This window comes from Sporothrix brasiliensis (genome assembly GCF_000820605.1).
Source record: "Sporothrix brasiliensis 5110 chromosome Unknown Cont18, whole genome shotgun sequence".
In the NCBI taxonomy this organism is placed as follows: Eukaryota; Fungi; Ascomycota; class Sordariomycetes; order Ophiostomatales; family Ophiostomataceae; genus Sporothrix; species Sporothrix brasiliensis.
In genome coordinates, this window is record NW_024467137.1 from 3,306,023 (window position 1) to 3,327,099 (window position 21,077).

The window sequence follows — 21,077 nt, forward strand, 5'->3', positions numbered from 1 at the left end:
ATCCCTTTTATCTTTTTATCTTTTTTATCTTTTATGTCCTCTATTATTCGCCTTGTTTCCATCGTCTTCTTGGCTGCATTTCATAAGATTATGTTTGTAGGCACCATACGATGGCCGTGAGCTTCCCGTATTATTGGCAGGGACAGGGCATGGAAGAAAACGAGAGACCTCAGATGTTAATGGCATGAGAAAGAGAGCCCCGAAATTGCTGGTGGCCTATGCTCGCGCTTGCGAGCAAGAAATTCTTGAATTTCCTCGCCTTTGTCCCTGCTCGTCATTTTGTCGAACGGTATGACGTAAGCGCAAGTGGGAAATCGCACCATACGAGACAACAAAACAGAAAGTGCACGGACAAAAGCGAAGAAAAAGAAGAAGAAAGGACGCAACTTTACTGGGGCCGAAGAGAGCCTGGGAGTCGGCCCGGGCCTGCCAGGCGACCCGGACATCGTCTCAGGAAAGACGACACGCCGACTGTGGCCAAATATTGCGACAGCTTTTGTCACAGGAAGCGCTGAAAATCCATCCCTTTTTTTCTTTTCTATTTCATTCTTCATGTTTTTTTTCTCGTTTGTCCCCTCAAAAGAGAAACGAGAATGAGTGGATGGCAACAGCTCTTTCCTCGTCTTGTGAGAAGGATGCAGGTGGGTCCTTCCTGCAATGCCAACGCACGCATGCCCCACATGGCCTCAGCAAGGCCACGACGATGTGAAAAATGGAACAAAAGAAGGGAGAAATAGGAGAAATAAATCAAAGCTACGACTTAGCACCCGTGGCGGCCCGTTGATAGGCTTTGGCAAGTGCGAATCAAAAGCCTACTAGCCGTAAGGGGAGCTGAAGGAGACGGAAAGAGCAGAATTGGAGTCAGGTCATGATGGGGTTGTTTTGGGCTGGCCAGCCTATGGGACGGCAGGAGCCATCAATATTGGGCGCCAACGCTGCAAGCCGGGCGGGGACTCAGCTCTTCCCTTCTTTGTGGATTGCACTTTCCCTGTGGCAGAAACATGCCTGCAGGTCGTCACTTCCCTTTTTGCTTTCTTTTGCTTTCTGTACGTCGAAGGCAATGTTTATTTTTGCCATCGCCTTTTTCTGGTGTGTGTTCTCGTCTCCCTTTCCTCGTCTCTGATTTCATGGTTTTGTGCCAACACATGCATACGAAACGCACACTCTCGACGTTGCCCGACATATCACACATGCGGCCGGTGTGATGGCCATGCTTCGGATGACAACAAAACGACCTGGGAGGTGCAGCGAACAAAAAATAAAGCAAGAAAAGAAGACAAGTTTCGTGGTAGTCAATGTGTACTTGAGAAAAGCACATTCCAGCATTGACCAAGACGCTCATGACAGGCGTTGCACGGTCATCGTCTTGTACCTGTACCCGCACCGTTAGCAATCGATTTCACTCCGTACACAACAAGTGTATCAACCACCACACGATTTGTCGGCTGCTGTGTTCAGCTTGTGTGACTGGTTGGCCAGCGATCACTCAAAGGCCGCAGGAGGGCAAGGCCAACTGGTGATGTGGCCACGGCCAGTGTGGCACTGTGATTGCAAATCGATTGGATGAGGGCGTCGGTCGAAGAAACGAAAGGAGGAAAAAAGCGAGGCTGGTAGGACGGATGAGAGGGTACTTGTATCATTTTTCTGGACGATGGTCTTTTTCTCTTGTGTGGTTTTATTTTATCCTTTCCCTTGCTATTCTCAACCTCCCCCACCCCTTTTTCATCCGTGCAGACACGCCCGACTCTCCCACCCCCTGTCAAGACACTGACCAACCTGGCTGGTCTAGCGCCTGTTTGCTGAACAACTTAAAAGCCCAGTTGCATCCCTCTTCTTCTGTTTGTCCTCCTTCTTTCTTTCTTTCCTGCCCAACTCCTTTCCTTCGTGCCTAAAAGTATCCACAGCTTCCTATCCATTTCTTCCTCATCACATTTCTTCTCCCATACCGAGGACCTTCACCTTGTCTCTTTACCATATAACGCGAAAGGATTCCTAGTCAGCTCACTCTGTCTTCTCGCAACACAGCATAAAACGCCGCCACCAAAACAGCCGTTTTCACTTTCCAGGATTTTCTTCTTGCTTTCCTCTTTTTTCTCTCTTTCCAGCTGTTGCTTTCTATCCAAAACACAAATTTGCAAGACGTCTTTTGACTCTTCGTGTGTTAGATTGCACAGAACAAAAGGGAGAAAACAGGAACAAACCAACAGATCAGGTCCCAGCCCAGATTTTTTGATTTTCCCAGGATCCATTGAACGGACTCGTTTCTGCTTGAATCTCGGGTGTCTAACCAGATAGCCTGTTTGCAAAGAGAAACACCTTCAACACTTGTTTTCCCCCCTAGGAGCTTTCTTGAAAACAATCACAAAAAGACACCATGTCTGGATTCACCTCTGTCGATGCGAACGACATTCCCACCCCTACTAGGTATTACAGTTTTTCTTTTATTGTTTTGGGAGGCCGTTTTGATTTTTTTGCTCTTTGTCTTTCTTTGCGTGACTTGATTTTCAAGTCCCGTGTCTGCATTGATTTTTTTGTCATACCTGTTCGTTTCGAACATACTTTCACGCTGCAGTTCTCTTGTGCTTTCTCGACAATTTTGAACTCTTGTCGACACGGACTCGCGGACCCTGGAACCTTTACTTGTTTTCGCAACCGCAAAGCCAATGGACCAAATGGACTTGGGCTGGTGCTTTTTGACAGGGGCACCAGCCTGTGTATTGTCTCGCTGAACCCAGAGGACCGGTGACGCAGGCTGCACAAACTGAAATTTACGAACGTTGTTTTCATACTCGTTCTGTCACTGCAGGTTAAGTTCCCCCAATGCTCGCTAAATGACGTCCACTCGAGGACGAAAACTACGTGACTCTCTGGCCTGGATGTGTTTCAACGACCAACCTGGATTTTATTTTGGCCCAACATTTTTGCTTTTTTGCCTTTCCTTCTCTGCTGGACCTGCAACAATGAATATGATTTGGATTCGCCACAAATTACACTGGACTTTGGACCAACGGACTGGACACAAGGAGTCTTTTTCTCTCTTTTGAGCCCTTCGAAACAGCTTTTGGAGACCACCAATCATTCTTTGGAAACACAGGACACAAGATGATCCGGTCATTTGGCTGTGGCTCTTGCTTTTTTGTACAGGACGACATGCACACTGGATAATCGACTTGTTTTCTGTTTTCTGTCTTCTCTCAGAAAACCCTTTGAAAAGCAAAACCAAAACAATTTCAAGGCTCTAGTATCATGGATTTGCTTCGCTTTTGGATCTTGGACCTGCACGGCTTGCTCTCTGGTTCACTTGGCTGTTCGTCTGATGGATCGCTTCACACGATGACTCTGTTTCACGCCGCTCTACAGATGCTCCTTCGTTACGAAGGATTCTGTGGTGACGATGAATGTGCAGTAGCATCGCTATGGTGCGAACAAAAACATCACGTGACATGTCACATGGTGTTTACTTGGGATAGGGGTCTTCGCCTTTGATGTTTCTACTGCTCTGGCCGCTCTTCCCTTGGACATTTCTCAACAACAAACCATGCATGCTTCTTGACACCTCGATACAGGACTTGCTGATGGCGAGAAGCCTGGTGCCGGTTCTTCTTTGATGCCACTAGCACAACGGACGATGTGCGTACTCCGCATCCCAGCATAGACATCGACATCGACCTCAATCCTCAAACATTGGCAACGATCCTCGACACGAAATACACCACAAACGACTTTGGACCTTTGGACTAGGAAATGGATTACATGATGCAGACGCACGGCCAAGGGCCCTGTCGATGGCAGGACACGCCCTCTGGCTAGCGTCTGCTCCCGTATCTCACAAAGACTGGTTGGTTTTCATCCTTTCCCCCCCTCCGGCCCACTCCTGGCTGCAAACGCATAATCTCGTGCCGTTCAATGCAATGACTAACTTGAGCCTTGGTAGAAACAAAGTTGTACAGTCAAGATGGTTCCTGCGTTTCCCTCTCCCCGTGTTATGCGTCTCTGTTTTCTCTGTTCTGTTTGCTTTCCTTTCTTGTTAATACTTTGTCTTTTCCACCCTCTTTTGTTCTCCCTCCGTTTCTTTTGTTTCTCTGTCATCTTGACGCTTGTCATTCTCCACAAAGTGTGCGAGACACCCAAGGACCCACGAGAGTACCTTTCCCCTCTCTCTTTGGACAAACACAAGTGACAAGTCAAACAAAAAACACACAAAATGACCGGACGACAAAAGTGGTTCAACAGCACACTGACTTTTATGCTTTTCATTTCAAAGCGACTGCAGCCATTTCTCTTCTTCCGGGATGCTCTACCTAGGAGCCCAGCCGGGCACAACGGCGAGCATGAGCGGCGGCCAATGGGACGGCGCCGTCGAAGGAACACAGAACTTCGCCGACTTCTCTGATCAGGGAGACCTTGCACAGGATTCGGACGAGTACGCATACCAGCGCCTGGATGAGTACCGCTTGCAGCAACAGCAGATGCAGCAGAGCCGGACACCGCGGCCAGAGACTAAGTGGGCTGCGCTGGGCCCTGCTGGCGCTGCCGCAGCCACCGCCGGCGCTACCTCCGTTCCCATGCACCGGACGGTGTCCAAGAGCTCGGCCAGCAGCTTCAAGTCGCGCACCATCCGCGCGTCGTCGCACAAGAGCCGGCCACGGGTCCAGGCTAGCCTGTCCGCGCCGCTCTACGGTGCTACACCGTCTGCTCCATCGGTCTATAACATTCAGGCGTACTACAACAGCAGCACCGCAGCGGCGGCTGGCGGCGGCATGAGCCCCGACCAGTACCTTGCTCTGTATAGCCAAGGCCTTGGATCCGCAACATACGGCACAGCGGAAGGTGCCATGCCCACCTACAACACGGATCTGGCTGCCAGCCTCGGCAGCAACCTTCATAACCAGCAGCAGCAGCAGCACGTCGACCCTACGTGCACACAGATGAACATGGACGGCTTTGACCTGGAGAGCCTGAACGGCCTGGACAACATGGTCTTTGATCCCAGCCACACGCCCATCTCTCCACAGACATGGGCCTCTTCGAGCTCTCGCCGTTCCTCCCCCGACCGGGGTGAGGACATTTGGTCGCTGCCCATGGCCCCTTCCCCGCCGACAGCCATGACTCGGCCACTTCACTGTCGTATGTAGCTCAGGTGGAGGCGGCCGCCGGCCGCAAGCGCACAACCAGCGGTCTAGGCCGCATCAGCAGCAGCAGCAGCGGCGGCGGCAACAACATGGACCAGAGCAACAATGGCGACGACGCCAGCACAAGCAGCAGCAGCCGCCGCCAGAGCGAGGGCGAGTCCGCTCGGGATCACCCTCTGTACAAGACGGCAGCTTGCCATCCAGATGGTCTGTACCACTGCCCATGGGAAGGCGAGGAGAGCTGCAACCACAAGCCCGAGAAGCTCAAGTGCAACTATGAGTATGTCCACCCATCCTTTTTTTTTTTATTCGTTCCACACCCGCCAGAGACTAATACGCCTCCTTTCCCTTCCCTCGCAAACAGCAAATTTGTCGACTCACACTTGAAACCGTACCGCTGCAAGAACACAGCCTGCGAGAACGCGCGCTTCTCGTCCACGGCCTGCCTCCTGCGCCACGAGCGCGAGGCCCACGCCATGCACGGCCACGGCGACAAGCCCTACCTTTGCCCACACCCCGAGTGCGACCGCGCGCAGCCAGGGTTTGGCTTCCCGCGCCAGTGGAACCTCAAGGACCACATGCGCCGCGTGCATCACGACGACGGCTCGCAGCTGGAGCACATGGCCGCGGCCGCGGGCACCGCTGTCGATGCCGCGCCCATGGCTGTCAGCAGCAGCCAGGCCGTCAGCAAGGGCCGCAAGCGCAAGAAGGACACGGCCGCCACCAGCACATCGGCATCCTCACGCAAGGGTTCGTCGTCCTCTTCCAAGTCGGGCGGCAGCAGCGGCAGCGGCAGCAGCAGCAGCAGCAGCAGCCACCACAGAGATGCGGAGAGCCGCCGCCACATGCAGGAGCTCGCCGCCATGGAGGCCGCGCACAAGCTGGCCGTCGACAAGAGCAAAGCCGAGTGGCACCACCACAAGGACATGCTCTCCAATGTCGTCATGAAGTTCTCGGAGCCGGACGACCCGGAGATGTTGGCGCAGCTGCAGGCCGCGCAGATCCACTTTGATGCCATCAGCCGCATCTCGACCGAAATGATCTCGTCGTCCTCGTCTTCGCAGCAATATTACCAGACATACCCTCAATAATCGGATTGAGCGGACGTGGGAACGCACAACAGTATGGACAGGATGAACAGGAATGGAAAGGAAATGGTTGAGCGGAGGGAAACCCAACAGAACAGCTATTTTGTGTATCTTGTTTAGTGTGTGTATTGTGTTCGTTGTCTTCCCTTGGATTAGAGCGATTTGGATCCAGGTCTCATGTACTTTTTCTACTGTATCAAGGATTATCTTTTGTAATGTTATGACTACCAGTTTGTTTCTTTTGCTATCTGAATCGCCGTAACTATGTTTCTGTCTATGCTGTGTTGTGCAGCAGCTTGCTCTCATGATGTATCTTTGCAAGGACCTGTCCCATGGCGCTGGCTGATGATTCTATATCGCATCAAACGTCACACGTGACCCAAGCCAGCTGCTGAGGCGCTCCTGCCTCACATGCGGGTTTTGCATCTGTTGTAGCACGGTCGTTCTTGCACGGTCGCCTGGTCTCGTAGCTTCCTCTTCTGTTCGTGATGTTTAAATTGGCAGTCGCGACACAGACAACAAAAACCAAGAGCAACGATACATCGACCAGATTATGGAAGCGTCCCGGAATGCCACGGTAAACAAATGCTTTTTCTATGATAAAAAGAGGAGATATAAAGTATATACATGGGCATAAAAATCGTTCTACAAAGTCTAGTGTTTCCGCTTCTCTTCAAGCTCCTTGAGGTGCTTGGCGATAAGTTCCTTCCTAAAGCGGGGATTAGCATGGGGGTCATCACAGAGCAACGAAATGGAAGGTGCGGACAGCGAAAAAAGAAGGTACGTACTGCATGTGGGGCGGCGCAGGCGCGTAGTGCGAGAACTCCATGGAGAACTCGCCCTTGCCCTGCGTGGCGGCGCGAAGGTCGGTGCTGAAGCCAAACATGGCGTTGAGCGAGCAGTCGGCCAGCAGCGTGAAGTCGTCGGGGCCAATCTCCGTGTCGACGACGGTGCCGCGCTTGTTGATCAGCATCAGGATGTTGCCCTGGAACTCGCTGGGCGCGGTGATGGTCGTGCGCATCAGCGGCTCGAGGACCTGGCCGCCGGCGTCCTTGAAGGCGGAGCGGAAGGCAAACTGGGCGGCCAGGCTGAAGGCGTGGTCGGACGAGTCGGTGACGTGCGTGGCGCCGTCGACAATGATCATGGACGTGCCGATGACCTTGTGGCCGACCTGGGGCCCGCGCTGGCAAGCAATGTCGAAGCCCTTGGCGCAGGCCGACAGGAACTTGTCGGGGATCGTGCCGCCGGCGACGCGCTGCTCAAAGTAGTTGGCCTCGGCGTCCGCCTCGTTGGGCTCGATCCAGCCGACGACGCGCGCATAGTCGCCGGGGCCGCCCGACTGGCGCTTGAAGAGGTAGTCGAACTCGGCCTTGCGCGACACGGTCTCGCGGTAGGCGACGCGCGGCTGGCCGACCTCGCAGTCGACGCGGTACTCGCGGCGCAGGCGCTCGACGTAGATTTCGAGGTGCAGCTCGCCCATGCCCGAGATGATGGTCTGCTCCGACTCGTCGTCGACGTGCAGGCGGAACGTCGGGTCCTCGCGCTGGAAGCGGTTCATGGCCTTGGAGAAGGCGTCGGCGTCGCTCGAGCGCTTGGGCTGGATGGACAGCGACATGACGGCGTCCGGCACGAACATGGACGTCATGGTGTAGGGCATCTGGCCGTCCGTAAAGGTGTCGCCGGACGCGCACTCGACGCCGAACACGGCGCAGATCTCGCCGGCGCCGACCTCGGTCACGTCCTCCATCTCGTTGGAGTGCATGCGCACGATGCGCGGGATGCGCACCTTCTTGCCGGAGCGCGAGTTGAAGAGGTGCGCGCCCTTCTTGAGCGAGCCCTGGTACACGCGGATGTACGTCAGCTGGCCGTAGGGGTTCTCCTCGAGCTTGAACGCCAGGCCCACAAACGGCAGCGAGTTGTACGGGATGAGCGACACGGGCTTCTCGTTTTGCGCGCGGTCCAGCGCCAGGTTCTGCACCTCGCCCGGGTTGGGCAAGAAGTCGCACACCGCGTCCAGCATGGGCTGGACGGCCTTGTCGCCGAGCGCCGTGCCCATCAGGACGGGCGTGAACTTGAGGCCGACGGTGGCGCGGCGGATGGCGGCCTTGATCTGCGCGGGCGTCGGGTCCTGCTCCTCGAGGAACAGCTCGGCCATCTCGTCGTCGACGTCGGCCAGCTTCTCAATCAGCTCCTGGCGCTTCTCGCGGGCCAGCTCGACCAGGTCGGCCGGGATCTCGTCGGTGATCTTGAGGTTGACGCCGCGCTGGCCCGCGTTGCGGATGGCGCGCATGTTGATCAGGTCGACGACGCCCTCAAACTCCTTTTCCGTGCCGATGGGGACCTGGATGGCGGCGGCGGCGATCTTGAGCTTCTTGTTGATGCCCTCGACGGCCTTCCACGGGTTCGCGCCCATGCGGTCCATCTTGTTGACGAAGCTCAGCCGCGGCACGTTGTAGCGCTTCATCTGGCGGTCCACCGTGATCGTCTGGCTCTGCACGCCGCTGACGGCGCACAGGATCATGACGGCGCCGTCCAGCACGCGCAGCGCGCGCTCGACCTCAATGGTAAAGTCAATGTGGCCCGGCGTGTCGATCAGGTTGATGTGGTACGTCTCGTCCTCGCCCGACGCCTCGTTCTTCTTGACCCAGTCGCAAAAGGTCGCGGCCGACTGGATGGTGATGCCGCGCTCGCGCTCCAGCTCCATCGAGTCCATCTTGGCGCCGACCGAGTCGCGGCCGCGCACCTCGTGGATCGCCTTGATGCGGCCCGTGTAGAACAGCACGCGCTCCGTCACCGTCGTCTTGCCGCTGTCAATGTGCGCCGCAATGCCAATGTTGCGCACCCTCGATAACCGCTTGGCCTCTTCGGGGCTCATGTTGGCGGCCACGGACTCGGCCGTCATGTTGGCGGCGGCATCCTGGGCAGCCTTGATTCTGGAGGGAAATCATGTCAGCAAAACGAAAAAGGACAAAACAGGGGCCAAAAAAACAAGACGTACGCGGCCTGTGCCGCACTGAGGGCCCGCAGATTCGACGAGTTGCTGAACCATTGCCGCTGCTTGGACGGTCTGTCCAGTGGGACTGTGGTAGGCCGCCTGTGGCCAGCCGTCCGCGTCGTTGAGGCCGTCGTGGTGCGGCTGCACGACGTCGTGGCAAAGGACCGTGCCGAGGAGGGCGTCGAGATAAAAGACGACGAGGCGCCGGCAGTCGTCGCTGCGGCGCCGCCAGAGGCCCGCAGCAGGGAAACGGCCTTGCGCGTCTTGTGCATTTCGGCGGGGGTGGGGGGGAAGGGGAGGGAGGGGAGGTGGTTGTCGTGGTATCGTCGTAGGATTATAGAAAGGAAGACGTCCACCGGGCTGCGAAGAAAAGAAAACTAAAAAGAGAGTGAAGACGGGGCTGCCAGCATTGCCGTCGTCAATGGGTGTGGAGAACGAGTAGGCGACGGCACGGCTGAGGCAGAGAGCAGTCGATGTCGGTTTCTCTCGTTTCTTTTCTTTTTTTCTTTTTTTTCTGTATTGTCGGTCGACTTTTTTTCTGCCGCAAAAAATACACGAACCAGCCCAATGGCGGTCTAGCACCAGGTACCGTCGTACCAAGATTTTAGTGCGAGTGTACATTGAAGGGACTTTTATACGCGCCAGCCAATCATTGGCTCCCAATTGGATCGAGCGTTTTGAATACGTTCGCTCTGCAGTTGTTTTACGACGTGCACCGTTCAGCTTCTACGACTCTCAAAGTCAACTTTGGATTTTGTTTCGATAATTGTATTAGCCCTCTTCTATTGCTGTCTCTATCTGTACTCCAATCCTAATGGAACAGCAGTTAAATCCCAAAACAAAGCCTAAAAAATAAAAGAAAAGAAACAAAAATTGGCAAATGGAAAACCATAATTGAACCATAATTGGATGCGTAACGTAAATCGACGAATATTTGAGGACCGGGTTGGATAGATTTCGTTGTGGGCATTGCTTCAGATCTGCGCCGCTCTGGCCAAGCCATCTCCGGGGGTATCACACGTCCTATCGTAAAACAGGAGCTGGGCACGCAAGCAGACGCAGACGTTCCGCACCACAATGTCACCGCCCTTTATTACAAGATAAACAGACCGCCGGCGATGAACATTGTGGCGGTGATGGCACCGATGTGGAGAAGGCCGATGGGCACGACGTTGACACCGGCCGCGTTCTTGGAGCTGCCGCCACCGCCGGAGGAGGAGGAGCCGCTCGATGCTGTCGCAGACGAGGCAAAACCCGACTGGGCAGCATATGCAGGTTCCGTGAACGAGGACGGCTGCGAAATCTGCGCCTGGCTGGGTGCAGCGGTGGCCGACGGGATTGGGGCGCCGGAGCTCGCAAAGGCGACAATGTTGGAGGATGTGGCGTTGAAGTTGGTCTGACCGAGGGCGATCTGGTTGTTGACGAGGTCGTACACGACGTAGGCGGAGCGCAAGAAGGTGTCGCCGAGGAGGTAGGGCTCGGAGGAGTTCTGGATGCCGAACTCGCAGGCGGACTGGCCCTTGAAGCGGCCGCTCGAGAACGAGGGGCCGCCGGGGCCGCTGCTTGTGGCGATGTCGAGGACGAGCTCGTCCATGCCGACGTCAATGGTGGCGCCGTTGGTGCCGCCAAAGCCAAACGTGAAATGGCCGCCACTGGAGGCCATGCTGCAGGGAATCACGGCCAGCTGGACCTGGGCGTCGTATTCGGCGCCCACCTCCTTCCAAATCTCCTCGGCCATGTCCTGCGGCACGTAGGACAGCGTCGTGCCCGAGTCCAAGACGACGGGGACGGGGAACGCGGTCGACGTCAGCGCATCGTCGCCACTGGTGCTGACGGCATTGACCGACGTGAGAGCCACAATGAACGACGTGAAGGTGTTGGTATTCGGGTCCTTGTAGATGTTGACCTTGGTCAGGTCGCCCTTGTACTTGTCGGTATCAATGCCGCCGAAGAGGAGGTTGCCCGTGCTGGCCTCTGTAAGGGGAGTTAGCCAAAGGTCCAAGAATGCGCGTGCAAGAGTCCCATTACAGGGAACGTAGACCGTCTGCTCGCAGTGTACGCACCGAGATCGTTGAGCCACAAGCTGTAGGCATTGGTCTTGATGACGCCTTCCTGTACCATGACCAGCGGCAGGTTGTTGTACGCTGACGACAGGGACTGCGTTGTGGACACAATGGCCTCGTCGGTCTTGTAGCCAATGCCGACCAGGCCGAAGTTGATGTCGGTGCTCTGGCCCAGGCCCATGGTCATGTTTGTGACGGTGCTGCCGCCAATGGTGAAGACGTCTGTGAAGTAGCTGCCGTCCGAGTGGCTGCCGTCGACATAGGAAATGCTGAACTCGTCCTTGCCTACGACCACAAACGTCGAGGAGTCGGCCGAGTTGACTGGGCTTGTTAGCAGAGCAACAAAGGTGACGGACATCTCAGGGGGAATGCTGACGAGCACACGCTGAGGGGAACGTACAAGAGCCAAGGCTGCATCCTTCGCTTGATTCGCAGACAGACGCACTGCTTGACGGCACCCAGATGTCGCTGCTGCCCGTGTCCAGCTGCAGGGTCAGCGTTTGCTGCGGCGTGCCAATCTTGCAAGTCGCAAAGTAGCCGCCCTGCGACAGGTTGTTGTCAATCGTCGACGAGTCGGTGTTGGCCGTGGCCCGGCGCGTGAGCTTGGGGTGTGCCGACCGTCTGCCGACGTCGAACTGCACAACACCTTCGGGGAGAGCGGCGCTGGCGGCCGAAGCCAGCATGGCGCCGGCGGCGACGTTTGTGGTCTTCATGATCTGAGAAAGAAGCGGAGGAGAGACGTGAGGCGAGACAAAAGGACGAGACGGCCGAGGCCAATAATACTCGCTGGATCGGAGGGCTCGGAAGACGCTTCAAAGCAGACTGACGAGAAAGGAGAAGACGAAGACGAAGACGACGACGAAGACGAAGATGAAGATGAAGAGAAACAGGAAACGAGAAAATACAGAAAACAAAGACAACGAAAATAAAGACGAGGTGAGGAGAAACAGCGGAAGGGTAGCCCAGACTCCTCGATGAGAACAAAGAACGTCAATAAGTGCGACAAACCCGAAAGAGGAAAGGAACGAGGTGAGACAACAAGGAAAACGAAATGAAAGAAAACACTGTCCTGGACCGTGGGCGAAGCTTTGCTTAGCGGAAGTATGTTGGTTGTCTGCAAGTCCTTTGACCATGAGAAAATGCCAAGCCTATGGCTTGTAAAGCGAGATTCCCGAGCAGGAACCCCAGTCTGGGCTGTGTTCCAGTGGGGCTAGGGACTACGGGTGGCAACTTCCCTGCAGCACAGCTGAAGTTCGGGCGCAATAGTGCCCCATTGGGTAACTTTGCCTGGGCTGCAGACATCAAAGAACCTCCGCGGGAAGGCGCGAGCGATGGACATAAACAACAGGAATCGTATGGAGAGACAAACGGGGCGCAACCGGCGAGACGACTCGAAAGGGGAGGCCTAGTACGAAACGGCAGCTTGCGTACTCCTTCCTTTAGCGAGCTGGCGGCTAGGAAAGAGCGAATGGCGCCTGTGTCCTCTGCTGATTCCTGCTTATTTCTGCTTATTCTCTCGCTCTCTCGTTTCTCGCCTTTGGAGAGGCGCAGTTCCGCGGCCGCCCAGCTCGCCGACCAAGGCATTTTGGCCCTTTGTTTTTCTATTTTGTCGAAGCGCACATGATTTCCTCCGAAAACGAAAGGCCGTGGTTCGCGATGTAGAGACGATTTGGCTGTGACACGGGCGTCAAACCAGCGCGCTAAGAAAGCTTGAGAGCAGTGCCCCGTACAGTGCGCATATAGAAACGTAGCGGGCTTTGGCTGTATTATGCACAGTGCCTTCACTGTGGATACGTATGCTTCGGATCAGACTGCCTAGGTCAGGAGCAGCATGCGGAAGGCACGCCAGTTCGGTGTCCGAACCACAAACTGCCTGTGATCACGCTATTTCTCCACTGTACACTGAGAGTTGGCGGCCAGAGCGCTGCTTTGGCTTTGGCGGGTTGACGTTGGCCTCGTTGTCTACTTGTCTTCCATCCGGTTCCGTCCTTGGTAGCAGGAAAGAAATCGGCAGATGCGATGGCAAATGGAACATGTGAGAAATGAAGAACGAAACTGGAAAGAGGAGCAAGTTGTTCTCACTCGCTGGCAGACAGAGACAAACACCTGCAACGCAATTCTGCCACTGGCCAGATCTGAAACCATGCGCCCACGACCTGTGTTTCATATCCTACTGCGCGTGGCCCCGCGCCTGTCCTGTTGGCCTCTCTGGTGGCCACCCTGAGACCAGTGGCAGAATGTGCGGCACCCTTGATCTGAAGGGCATCTGATCGTCGCCCTAGCAAAGCCTACGAGGACGCAGACGCCCGGCTTGATTCTGGGCCGCGTGGCTGTGAAAAGAGGTTGGGGCAAGACAATCCCAACTGGTGGACGTCCGGCGTGCCTTTACAAGAACAGGGTGTGTTGTACGTCGTATGTCATATGTGAATAGAATGTCGTTCTAGCCGAGATGGGTGCGAGCCCTACGAAGACCATTTTGAACTGCGCTGGCTACTCGGCCACGGCAAAAGGGAAACGTCCGTGGATCTTTTGTTGGGCGGTATGCCTTGCCTGTGTTTCCAAATACCGAACATGTGAATGAATGCGACATATATGATCCCGTGCCTGGGCCTGGAGTCGAGGTCAATACTTGGTATTTCGACATGCGCCGTACACGGTGCGATCGAAAAAGCTTAACATCCAAAAAAGTACCACTCTATTCTTGGAACGGAAGCGAGCGCCCAGGCTTAGCTGCAGAATCGTTTCCACATGCCAGCGACGACGGATCCCTTGCCAGGACCAGCATGCATCTTTTGAGCTTGGTCTCAGTGAGAGCCTTCCGAGACACAGTCAATTGGTGTCGACACGATGACGTCGCCAGCCCTACGAAATAAATGAAAGACCAGTATTAAATTGCGACAGTGCGGCAGCTTCCGCTGCCATATTGCGTGTCTGTTCAGACCGCTGGGCTCTGCTGGCTCCTCCGGTTCTCAATAATAGCCGGCGATGCTAAATCGCAAAGCCACAGCGGCTGGTGTTGTCGTAGAGTCTCTGAACTGTCGAGTCATGTCTTTTGTGGCTATCCAAACCAATGCAAATTATATATATATCTATATATATCAACCTTTGTACCCTGGCCTGCTGTCACAAAACGATTGCATTCGGTTGCTATCCCAACCTTGGCCCAGACTACGCCAGGTTGTTCTCCAGATACCGGTCCAGCTTTGACAGCGCCTCGACCAGCACGGCCGTCTCGCCCACGTAGCCAATGCGCACATAGCCCTTGAAGTCTTTGCCATGGCCAAAACAAAGCGATCCCGGCACCATCAGGACTTGCGTTGCGTGCAGCACGTCGAGGCAGAACTGCTTGTCGTCGACCGGTGTCGCAGCTGCGCTGCTGTCGTCGCCGCTGGCCACCGTGGAAAACTGCACAAACGCAGTCGTGCCTGCTGTCGGCGGCACCCACGCAACCCGCACGCGGCCCTTGCTCTCCCACTTCCCCACAAACCGGTTCAAGTGACGAATGTTTCGCCGCGCCAGGTCATTGTTGCGGCGCAGAAGCGAGTCGCGCACCGAGTCCGAGAGCGCGTAGCGTGCGATGCCGTCGTCCAGCTGCGAGACGCTGATGGTGGTGTAGTCACGCGCGGCCAGAATGGCGTCGACAAGCGCCCTGTCGCGGGACGCCACCCAGCCCAGCCGGAGGCCTGCCAGCGCAAAGGCCTTGGACATGGAGCCCGTCGCGATCGCCTTGTCGTAGCCGAGCGTCAGGATGCTCGGGGGCGGCGGCGGCGGAACACGGGGCTCGGATGCCTCGTCCAGCGTCAAGGCCGCCGCATAGTGGCTCTCGTCCGGGTCTGGCGCCAACATACCACCATGGGTCAGGGGAAGATACACCTCGTCAGACAGGATGATGATGTCACGCGCCCTCGCGAAGCGGACAATCGCTTCCAGCACGGCGCGTGGAATGGGCACCCCCATCGGATTGTTCGGGTTGTTGACAATGATCATCTGGAGCCACTGTCAGTACATTGTACAGGAACGCGAACAAGCGCCTCGAAACCTCCCTGGCCATCAAAAACACATATGCCCCCACCTTTGTATTTGGCCGGACCAAATTCTCCAGCTCGGCCGTGTCCGGCACATAGCCCTTCTCCAGCGTCAGCTTCCAGAGCGACACCTCGGCACCCAGGCTCTGCGGAACACCGTACAGCTGCTGGTATGTCGGGTATACACAAATGGCATGGTCGCCGGGGCCGAGCAGCGTGTAGAATACGAGGTGGTTGGCGGCAATGGCACCCTGCGTGACGACAACACTGTCGGCCGGCAGCGGCGGTACGTTGGCGTCCTTGCCCTCGTCGAACAGCTCTGCCACGTGCTTCCGCAGCGTCGAGGACCCCTGGATGGCGCCGTAGGTCAGCCGTGTTGTGGCCAGCGCTGACAACGGATCGGCGGCCGGAACGCTCGTCGTGCCGTCCACGCCCGTGGGCACGGCTAGGCCGGCCAAGTCAGCAATCGACAGAGAGGCCGCGCAGGTCTCGGCTATGTTGAGCACACCGGCCGTCGTCTCGTAGGTGTCCATCCATTGTTCCACCTGGAACGGCTCGATCTTGACCATGTTGGGCAGCTCTTGGAGACGTGCCTGGTAAATGCGCAGGTGCGGTAGCGAAATAATGTAGGTGCAGGCGATGACGGGGCCAACAAAAGGATCGTTGATGGAGAACGAGATCCTTATAAAGCCGTGAAACGGGTACAGAAAGCTGGAAGTTGAAGTGTGGCATAGACGTACGCCCTGTTGATGGCATCCGACACGCCCTGAAAGGAACTAGGCTGGTAGAAGCTTGCAGATTTATGTGGAAGGCACGACCGTGGATAAACTGTGGGGAAACACCTCGAGCAGAAAGCCCGAAAAGCTTCACACAACAATCTCTGCAGCATCTATTGACCAAAGTAGGTCGTGCCAGAGTCAACCGGGTCAGATTTCAAATTCAGGCGCATTTACAGCTCAAGAGCTTCTTGGGACGATGCTGAGCACGTTTGCAGCATACGATGAGACGGCTCCGAAATGTGGGGATTGGTGCTGAGCACATCTACGAGGCAGGTGCAGTGTGGCTTCCAAAATCATGTGGGGTTTATCGTCATCATAATCCTCAGTGTACTTGGCTTACCATATTCATTTGGTGCAGAAACATGTACCTTTCTTTGCATGTGGCGTCTCAACAAGGAAGGCGGGAGCTTGGCGCCGTCTCCGTGCCTAGCCAACACGGTTGCGCCTGCCGCCTCTGTATTCCAGAGCATATGTAGGTGCTCAGTAGTGTACCTTCTTGGCACGTTGCCGATTGCGACTGCCTTAGCCATGGCGCCCAGCTCGGCCACTCCTTCCTTCGGTTTGATCCAAAGCTTCTACCTTCTCCATCTCCAGCGTCTCTCCGTCGATATTCTCTCCATTTTTGCCCACCATCGTTCTCAGCCTCTATTTTGCATCTTTCTCCCGTCGTTCCCCGGCCTTGTCGACGTTGTCAACAGCCTGCGACTGCAACCGGGTCTCGGCTTGGAAGCTGTGGATCCCGCCCACTTGGGGTGCGTTCAGGTGCCATCTGTCACGCTGTCACCTCGTTTCCCAGCCTTTGGTCTCGCTGCTCCTCCTCTCGGATCCGCCTTCTATCCGACCTCCGTCCACTGCCGCTTTGCCTCTCCTCCGGATACATCGCCGTGTGCATTCGGCTACCCTCCGACCGACGACAGGGCCCGCGTCGAAGCTCGCATCTGCTGCTGCCTAACTAGCGCGTACCGCGACGTACGAATCCCCCTGAACCAAACAGCCTCGGCCGACGACGTATCGTCTCTCTGCGAAACGTAAGCCCTCGACATCATCCTCTCTCGCACCCCAGGCCTCTTGACGGCCGTTTCTGTCAAGCTCGCTCTCCAACTGCCATGGCGCTACTCCGCTTTCGCACACTCGCCATTGGCGCGGCCGCGTTGATGGCCAGCAACGTCGCGTCGGCGTACAATACCTCCTTCACCAGCATCGATGCCATGCGGGCTGAGATGGCTCTTCTGACCCGCGATTCTGATTGCCCACCCTGGTGAGCTCCAACAAAGCCGTCCCAAATTGATCTCGGTGTCTCGAGTATGGACCCTCCGTCGCTGACCATCCTTTGACGAATAGCTTCAACTGCTTGTTGCCCTCATTTAACTGCGGCCAGTTCGCCGAGTGCAACGGCAACGACGGAACCTGCAAGTGCCCTCCCGGTTGGGCTGGAATCGACTGCTTAGATCCACGTACGTACCCCGGACTCCCCCTGTCCTCCTTTCTGGAAACCGCTTTACAGACGTTCGGTGTCTAATATGCCGTCTTCATCAGTTTGTGGCTCGTTGGCTGGCGGCCACGACCGGCCACTACGCGGAGATGCACCCGCTTGTCAGTGTGAAGAGGGCTGGACCGGTATCAACTGCAATGTCTGCACAGATGACCTCGCGTGCAATGCGTTGATGGAGACCGGCGACGGCGGCGTCTGCTACCAAATGGGAGACGTGGTCAAGAACAACTTCCAGATGTGCGATGTCACCAATAAGCAGATTCTGTCCATATTGAACGGCAAGATCCCCCAGGTCACTTTCACCTGCGACCGCAACAGCTCCGAGTGCGACTTTCAATGTATGTTATTGCCCTTTTGCTCCTTGCGGCAATGTGCTCCTCCTTCGATTTTGGGTACTTTGGGTACTAACACACCCCAGTCTGGGTCGACCAGCGCGAATCGTTCTTCTGCCACCTTCGCGAATGCGAGTCGGACGCCCAATTTGACGAAGCCGCCAACCACACCGAATACCACTGCAAGAACATCGATTGCAGCTGCGTGTCGGATCGGATGCTCTGCGGTGAGGACGGGTCCATCGACTTGTCCGATTTCCTCAAGGACTCCATAAAGGGGCCGGCCTCCTTCGAGTGCAACCAGGCCGAAGGTGGTGCCAACAACTGTCTGTTCGACGAGCCCAATATGAACGAGTTGATCAGCTCCGTCTTTGGCGACCCGAGCATTTATCTGACCTGCCGCGCTGGCGAGTGCCTCTACAGCACCGAGGTGCCTGGCTACAAGAGACCCGTCTCTCGCATCAACACGCCTCTGATCGCCGCCGTCATTGCAGGTGCTTCGCTTTTCCTTGTCGGTGCTATTCTCTTGACATGGTACCTGTCCCGCCGCTCGTTCAACTACGGCCCCATCCAGTTTGATGACTCGGACGATGAGTCTGTGAAGCTCATGGCCGACCACCGGCCGGCCTCTCTTCACTTCGAAAACGTGTCGTACTCGCTCAACGGAAAGAAGATTCTCAACAACATTCAAGGCCTGGCCCGCCCGGGCGAGGTTATGGCGATCATGGGTGCTTCTGGTGCCGGAAAGACGACGTTCCTCGATATCCTTGCTCGCAAGAACAAACGCGGCGACGTGTCCGGCGACTTCTTTGTCAACGGCGAGAAAGTCAGCAACCAGGACTTCAAGAATGTGGTCGGCTTTGTCGACCAGGAAGACACCATGCTGCCGACTCTGACCGTCCACGAAACCATCCTGAACAGCGCTCTCCTCCGTCTCCCTCGCGACATGAGCCGCTCCGCCAAGGAGCAGCGCGTGTACGACGTCGAAAAGCAGCTCGGCATCCACCACATCCGCGACTCGCTTATTGGTTCCGAAGAGGGCCACGGACGCGGTATTTCGGGTGGTGAGAAACGCCGCGTTGGCATCGCCTGTGAGCTGGTAACGAGCCCCTCCATTCTCTTCCTCGACGAGCCCACAAGCGGACTGGATGCCTACAACGCCTACAACGTAATTGAGTGCCTCGTCACTCTAGCCAAGACGTACAACCGAACCGTCATCTTCACTATCCACCAGCCTCGCTCCAACATTACCGCTCTTTTCGACCGTCTCGTTCTCCTCGCCCAAGGCCACACCGTCTACTCCGGACCCTTTGCTCAGTGCCAGGACTACTTTGACCAGATTGGCTATTCGTGCCCTCCCGGCTTCAACATTGCCGACTACCTCGTTGACCTGACCATGCATGCCGGCTCGGCGCCATCGTACGAGGATGAGCCTTCCGCCGGTCTAGCAACTGGCTCCGACGCTGCCAGCGACCGCCCCAGTAGCACTCGTGCCGTGAAGTCGATTGCGAGCGTTTCTGCCGCCAGCACGATGGCCGACGAGGCCAGCGGCGGGAACGCGGCCGAGGCATCTTCGTCGACGCTGCGGTTCAAGGGCAAGCGTCGTAACTCTGTGCGTGCCCGCCAGGAGCGTGAGCTGTTTACGAGACGCAAGAATACGATAGAGACGTCTGCCTCGTCGGATGCCGGGGACGCAGAGATTGGCGCATACAGGCTACATCGGCAGTCGCCTGGATCCGTCGCCCCCCAGATTTTGGACGACATTGACAATGCGCCTCCATCGGCCACAAGCGGCACAGATCTGGATGTCTTGATCACCGCATTTGCCCAGTCCCGAGTTGCCCAGAGCACACACGACGAGATCAACCAAGCCGTCGCCGACGCGCACAACGCCAACGGCAACAATTCGAGCAGCCCGGTGGACGAGGATGGCGATGTTGATGCCGCCGCCAACGTAGGCGCCAACGGATACAGCCCCGTGGGTCCCAACATTCACCTCAGTGTCATTGGAAAGGGTTACGCGCGTGTTGGTTACTACAGCCAGTTTATCATTCTGTCGCAGCGGACGTGGAAGAACCTATACCGCAACCCGCTGCTGATGCTCACTCACTACGCCATCTCGATCTTGCTCGGTGTCCTGTCTGGTTTCCTCTTCTACGGTCTTACTAGTGATATTCCCGGCTTCCAGAACCGCCTGGGTCTGTTCTTCTTCGTGCTCGCCTTGTTCGGCTTCAGCACACTGACGAGCTTGAACGTCTTTGCGAGCGAGCGGCTGCTCTTTACGCGCGAACGCGCCAACGGCTACTACTCGCCCGTGACGTACTTTGCCGCCAAGGTTCTGTTCGACATCCTTCCACTGCGCATTCTCCCGCCCGTGCTGATGGGTGCCATCATCTACCCCATGACGGGCCTGGTTCCTGATTTTGAGCATTTCATTGTGTTCATCCTCGTCCTCATTCTCTTCAACCTGGCTGCGTCCGGCATCTGCTTGTTTATCGGCATCGTGTGCAAGGACGGCAGTGTGGCGAACCTCATTGGCAGCCTGGTGATGCTGTTTAGTCTGTTGTTTGCGGGTCTCCTGCTAAACCACGACAAGATCCCGGCCGCGGCTGTGTGGCTGCAGTACCTCTCCATCTTCCACTACGCCTTTGAGGCCCTGATTGTGAATGAGGTGCGATACCTTACGCTTGTCGACCACAAGTACGGCCTGGACATTTCCGTCCCCGGCTCGGCCATCCTGAGCTCGTTCGGCTTCAACAACATTGCCCTATGGAAGGATGTGACGAGCCTGGGTGTGTTTGCCGTCGTCTTTATCGTCCTGGCGTACGGTGCGATGCACGTTCTCCTTGTCGAGAAGCGCTGATTTGAACGTGCGACACCTCCCATGTTTTGCATTTCCTTTGTCCATGGCACCGCAATCGGCCCATCTATGACATGGCGACCTTGCAACACAAATGTCGACCGCCTTGCCCTTTTTTTTGTTGCATATTGGCTTTCCTTGCTCGGCGTTTTACGGATTTTGCTTTTGCCAGTCGCCTTTTCTTTACTTTCCCTCCTGTTTTGTCACTTACCACTTAACACCACTTCATTTTCCCCGGCGACTGCTTTGCACAGGCACGCACGAGGCGCTATGTGATGTGAAGCTGCACTAGAGAAAGCATCGTCTGAATG

General features: G+C 56.1%; 5 protein-coding genes across 5 annotated transcripts; 2 read left to right on the forward strand and 3 right to left on the reverse strand.

Annotated features, from left to right (window-relative positions):
• Window positions 1-4,292: 4,292 nt before the first annotated feature.
• Window positions 4,293-6,223, forward strand: SPBR_01495 (c2h2 finger domain containing protein; the record flags this gene model as incomplete). The annotated part of the gene is made up of 3 exons (XM_040759805.1): window positions 4,293-5,058; window positions 5,136-5,412; window positions 5,497-6,223. 3 exons carry the CDS (start codon window positions 4,293-4,295, stop codon window positions 6,221-6,223), a joined length of 1,770 nt encoding a protein of 589 aa, XP_040619875.1.
• Window positions 6,224-6,874: 651 nt separating this feature from the next.
• Window positions 6,875-9,487, reverse strand: SPBR_01350 (elongation factor G; the record flags this gene model as incomplete). The annotated part of the gene is made up of 3 exons (XM_040759661.1): window positions 6,875-6,929; window positions 7,009-9,153; window positions 9,219-9,487. 3 exons carry the CDS (start codon window positions 9,485-9,487, stop codon window positions 6,875-6,877), a joined length of 2,469 nt encoding a protein of 822 aa, XP_040619876.1.
• Window positions 9,488-10,308: 821 nt separating this feature from the next.
• On the reverse strand, window positions 10,309-11,991 carry SPBR_01584 (uncharacterized protein; the record flags this gene model as incomplete). The annotated part of the gene is made up of 3 exons (XM_040759894.1): window positions 10,309-11,189; window positions 11,279-11,599; window positions 11,724-11,991. The coding sequence occupies 3 exons, from the start codon at window positions 11,989-11,991 to the stop codon at window positions 10,309-10,311; spliced, it is 1,470 nt and encodes a 489-aa protein (XP_040619877.1).
• A 2,455-nt stretch (window positions 11,992-14,446) lies between these two features.
• On the reverse strand, window positions 14,447-15,872 carry SPBR_01689 (aminotransferase; the record flags this gene model as incomplete). The annotated part of the gene is made up of 2 exons (XM_040759999.1): window positions 14,447-15,274; window positions 15,351-15,872. The coding sequence occupies 2 exons, from the start codon at window positions 15,870-15,872 to the stop codon at window positions 14,447-14,449; spliced, it is 1,350 nt and encodes a 449-aa protein (XP_040619878.1).
• Window positions 15,873-17,188: 1,316 nt separating this feature from the next.
• SPBR_01242 (ABC transporter (Adp1)) lies at window positions 17,189-20,769 on the forward strand (the record flags this gene model as incomplete). The annotated part of the gene is made up of 5 exons (XM_040759553.1): window positions 17,189-17,340; window positions 17,424-17,536; window positions 17,619-17,912; window positions 17,993-18,217; window positions 18,401-20,769. The coding sequence occupies 5 exons, from the start codon at window positions 17,189-17,191 to the stop codon at window positions 20,767-20,769; spliced, it is 3,153 nt and encodes a 1,050-aa protein (XP_040619879.1).
• Window positions 20,770-21,077: the final 308 nt, after the last annotated feature.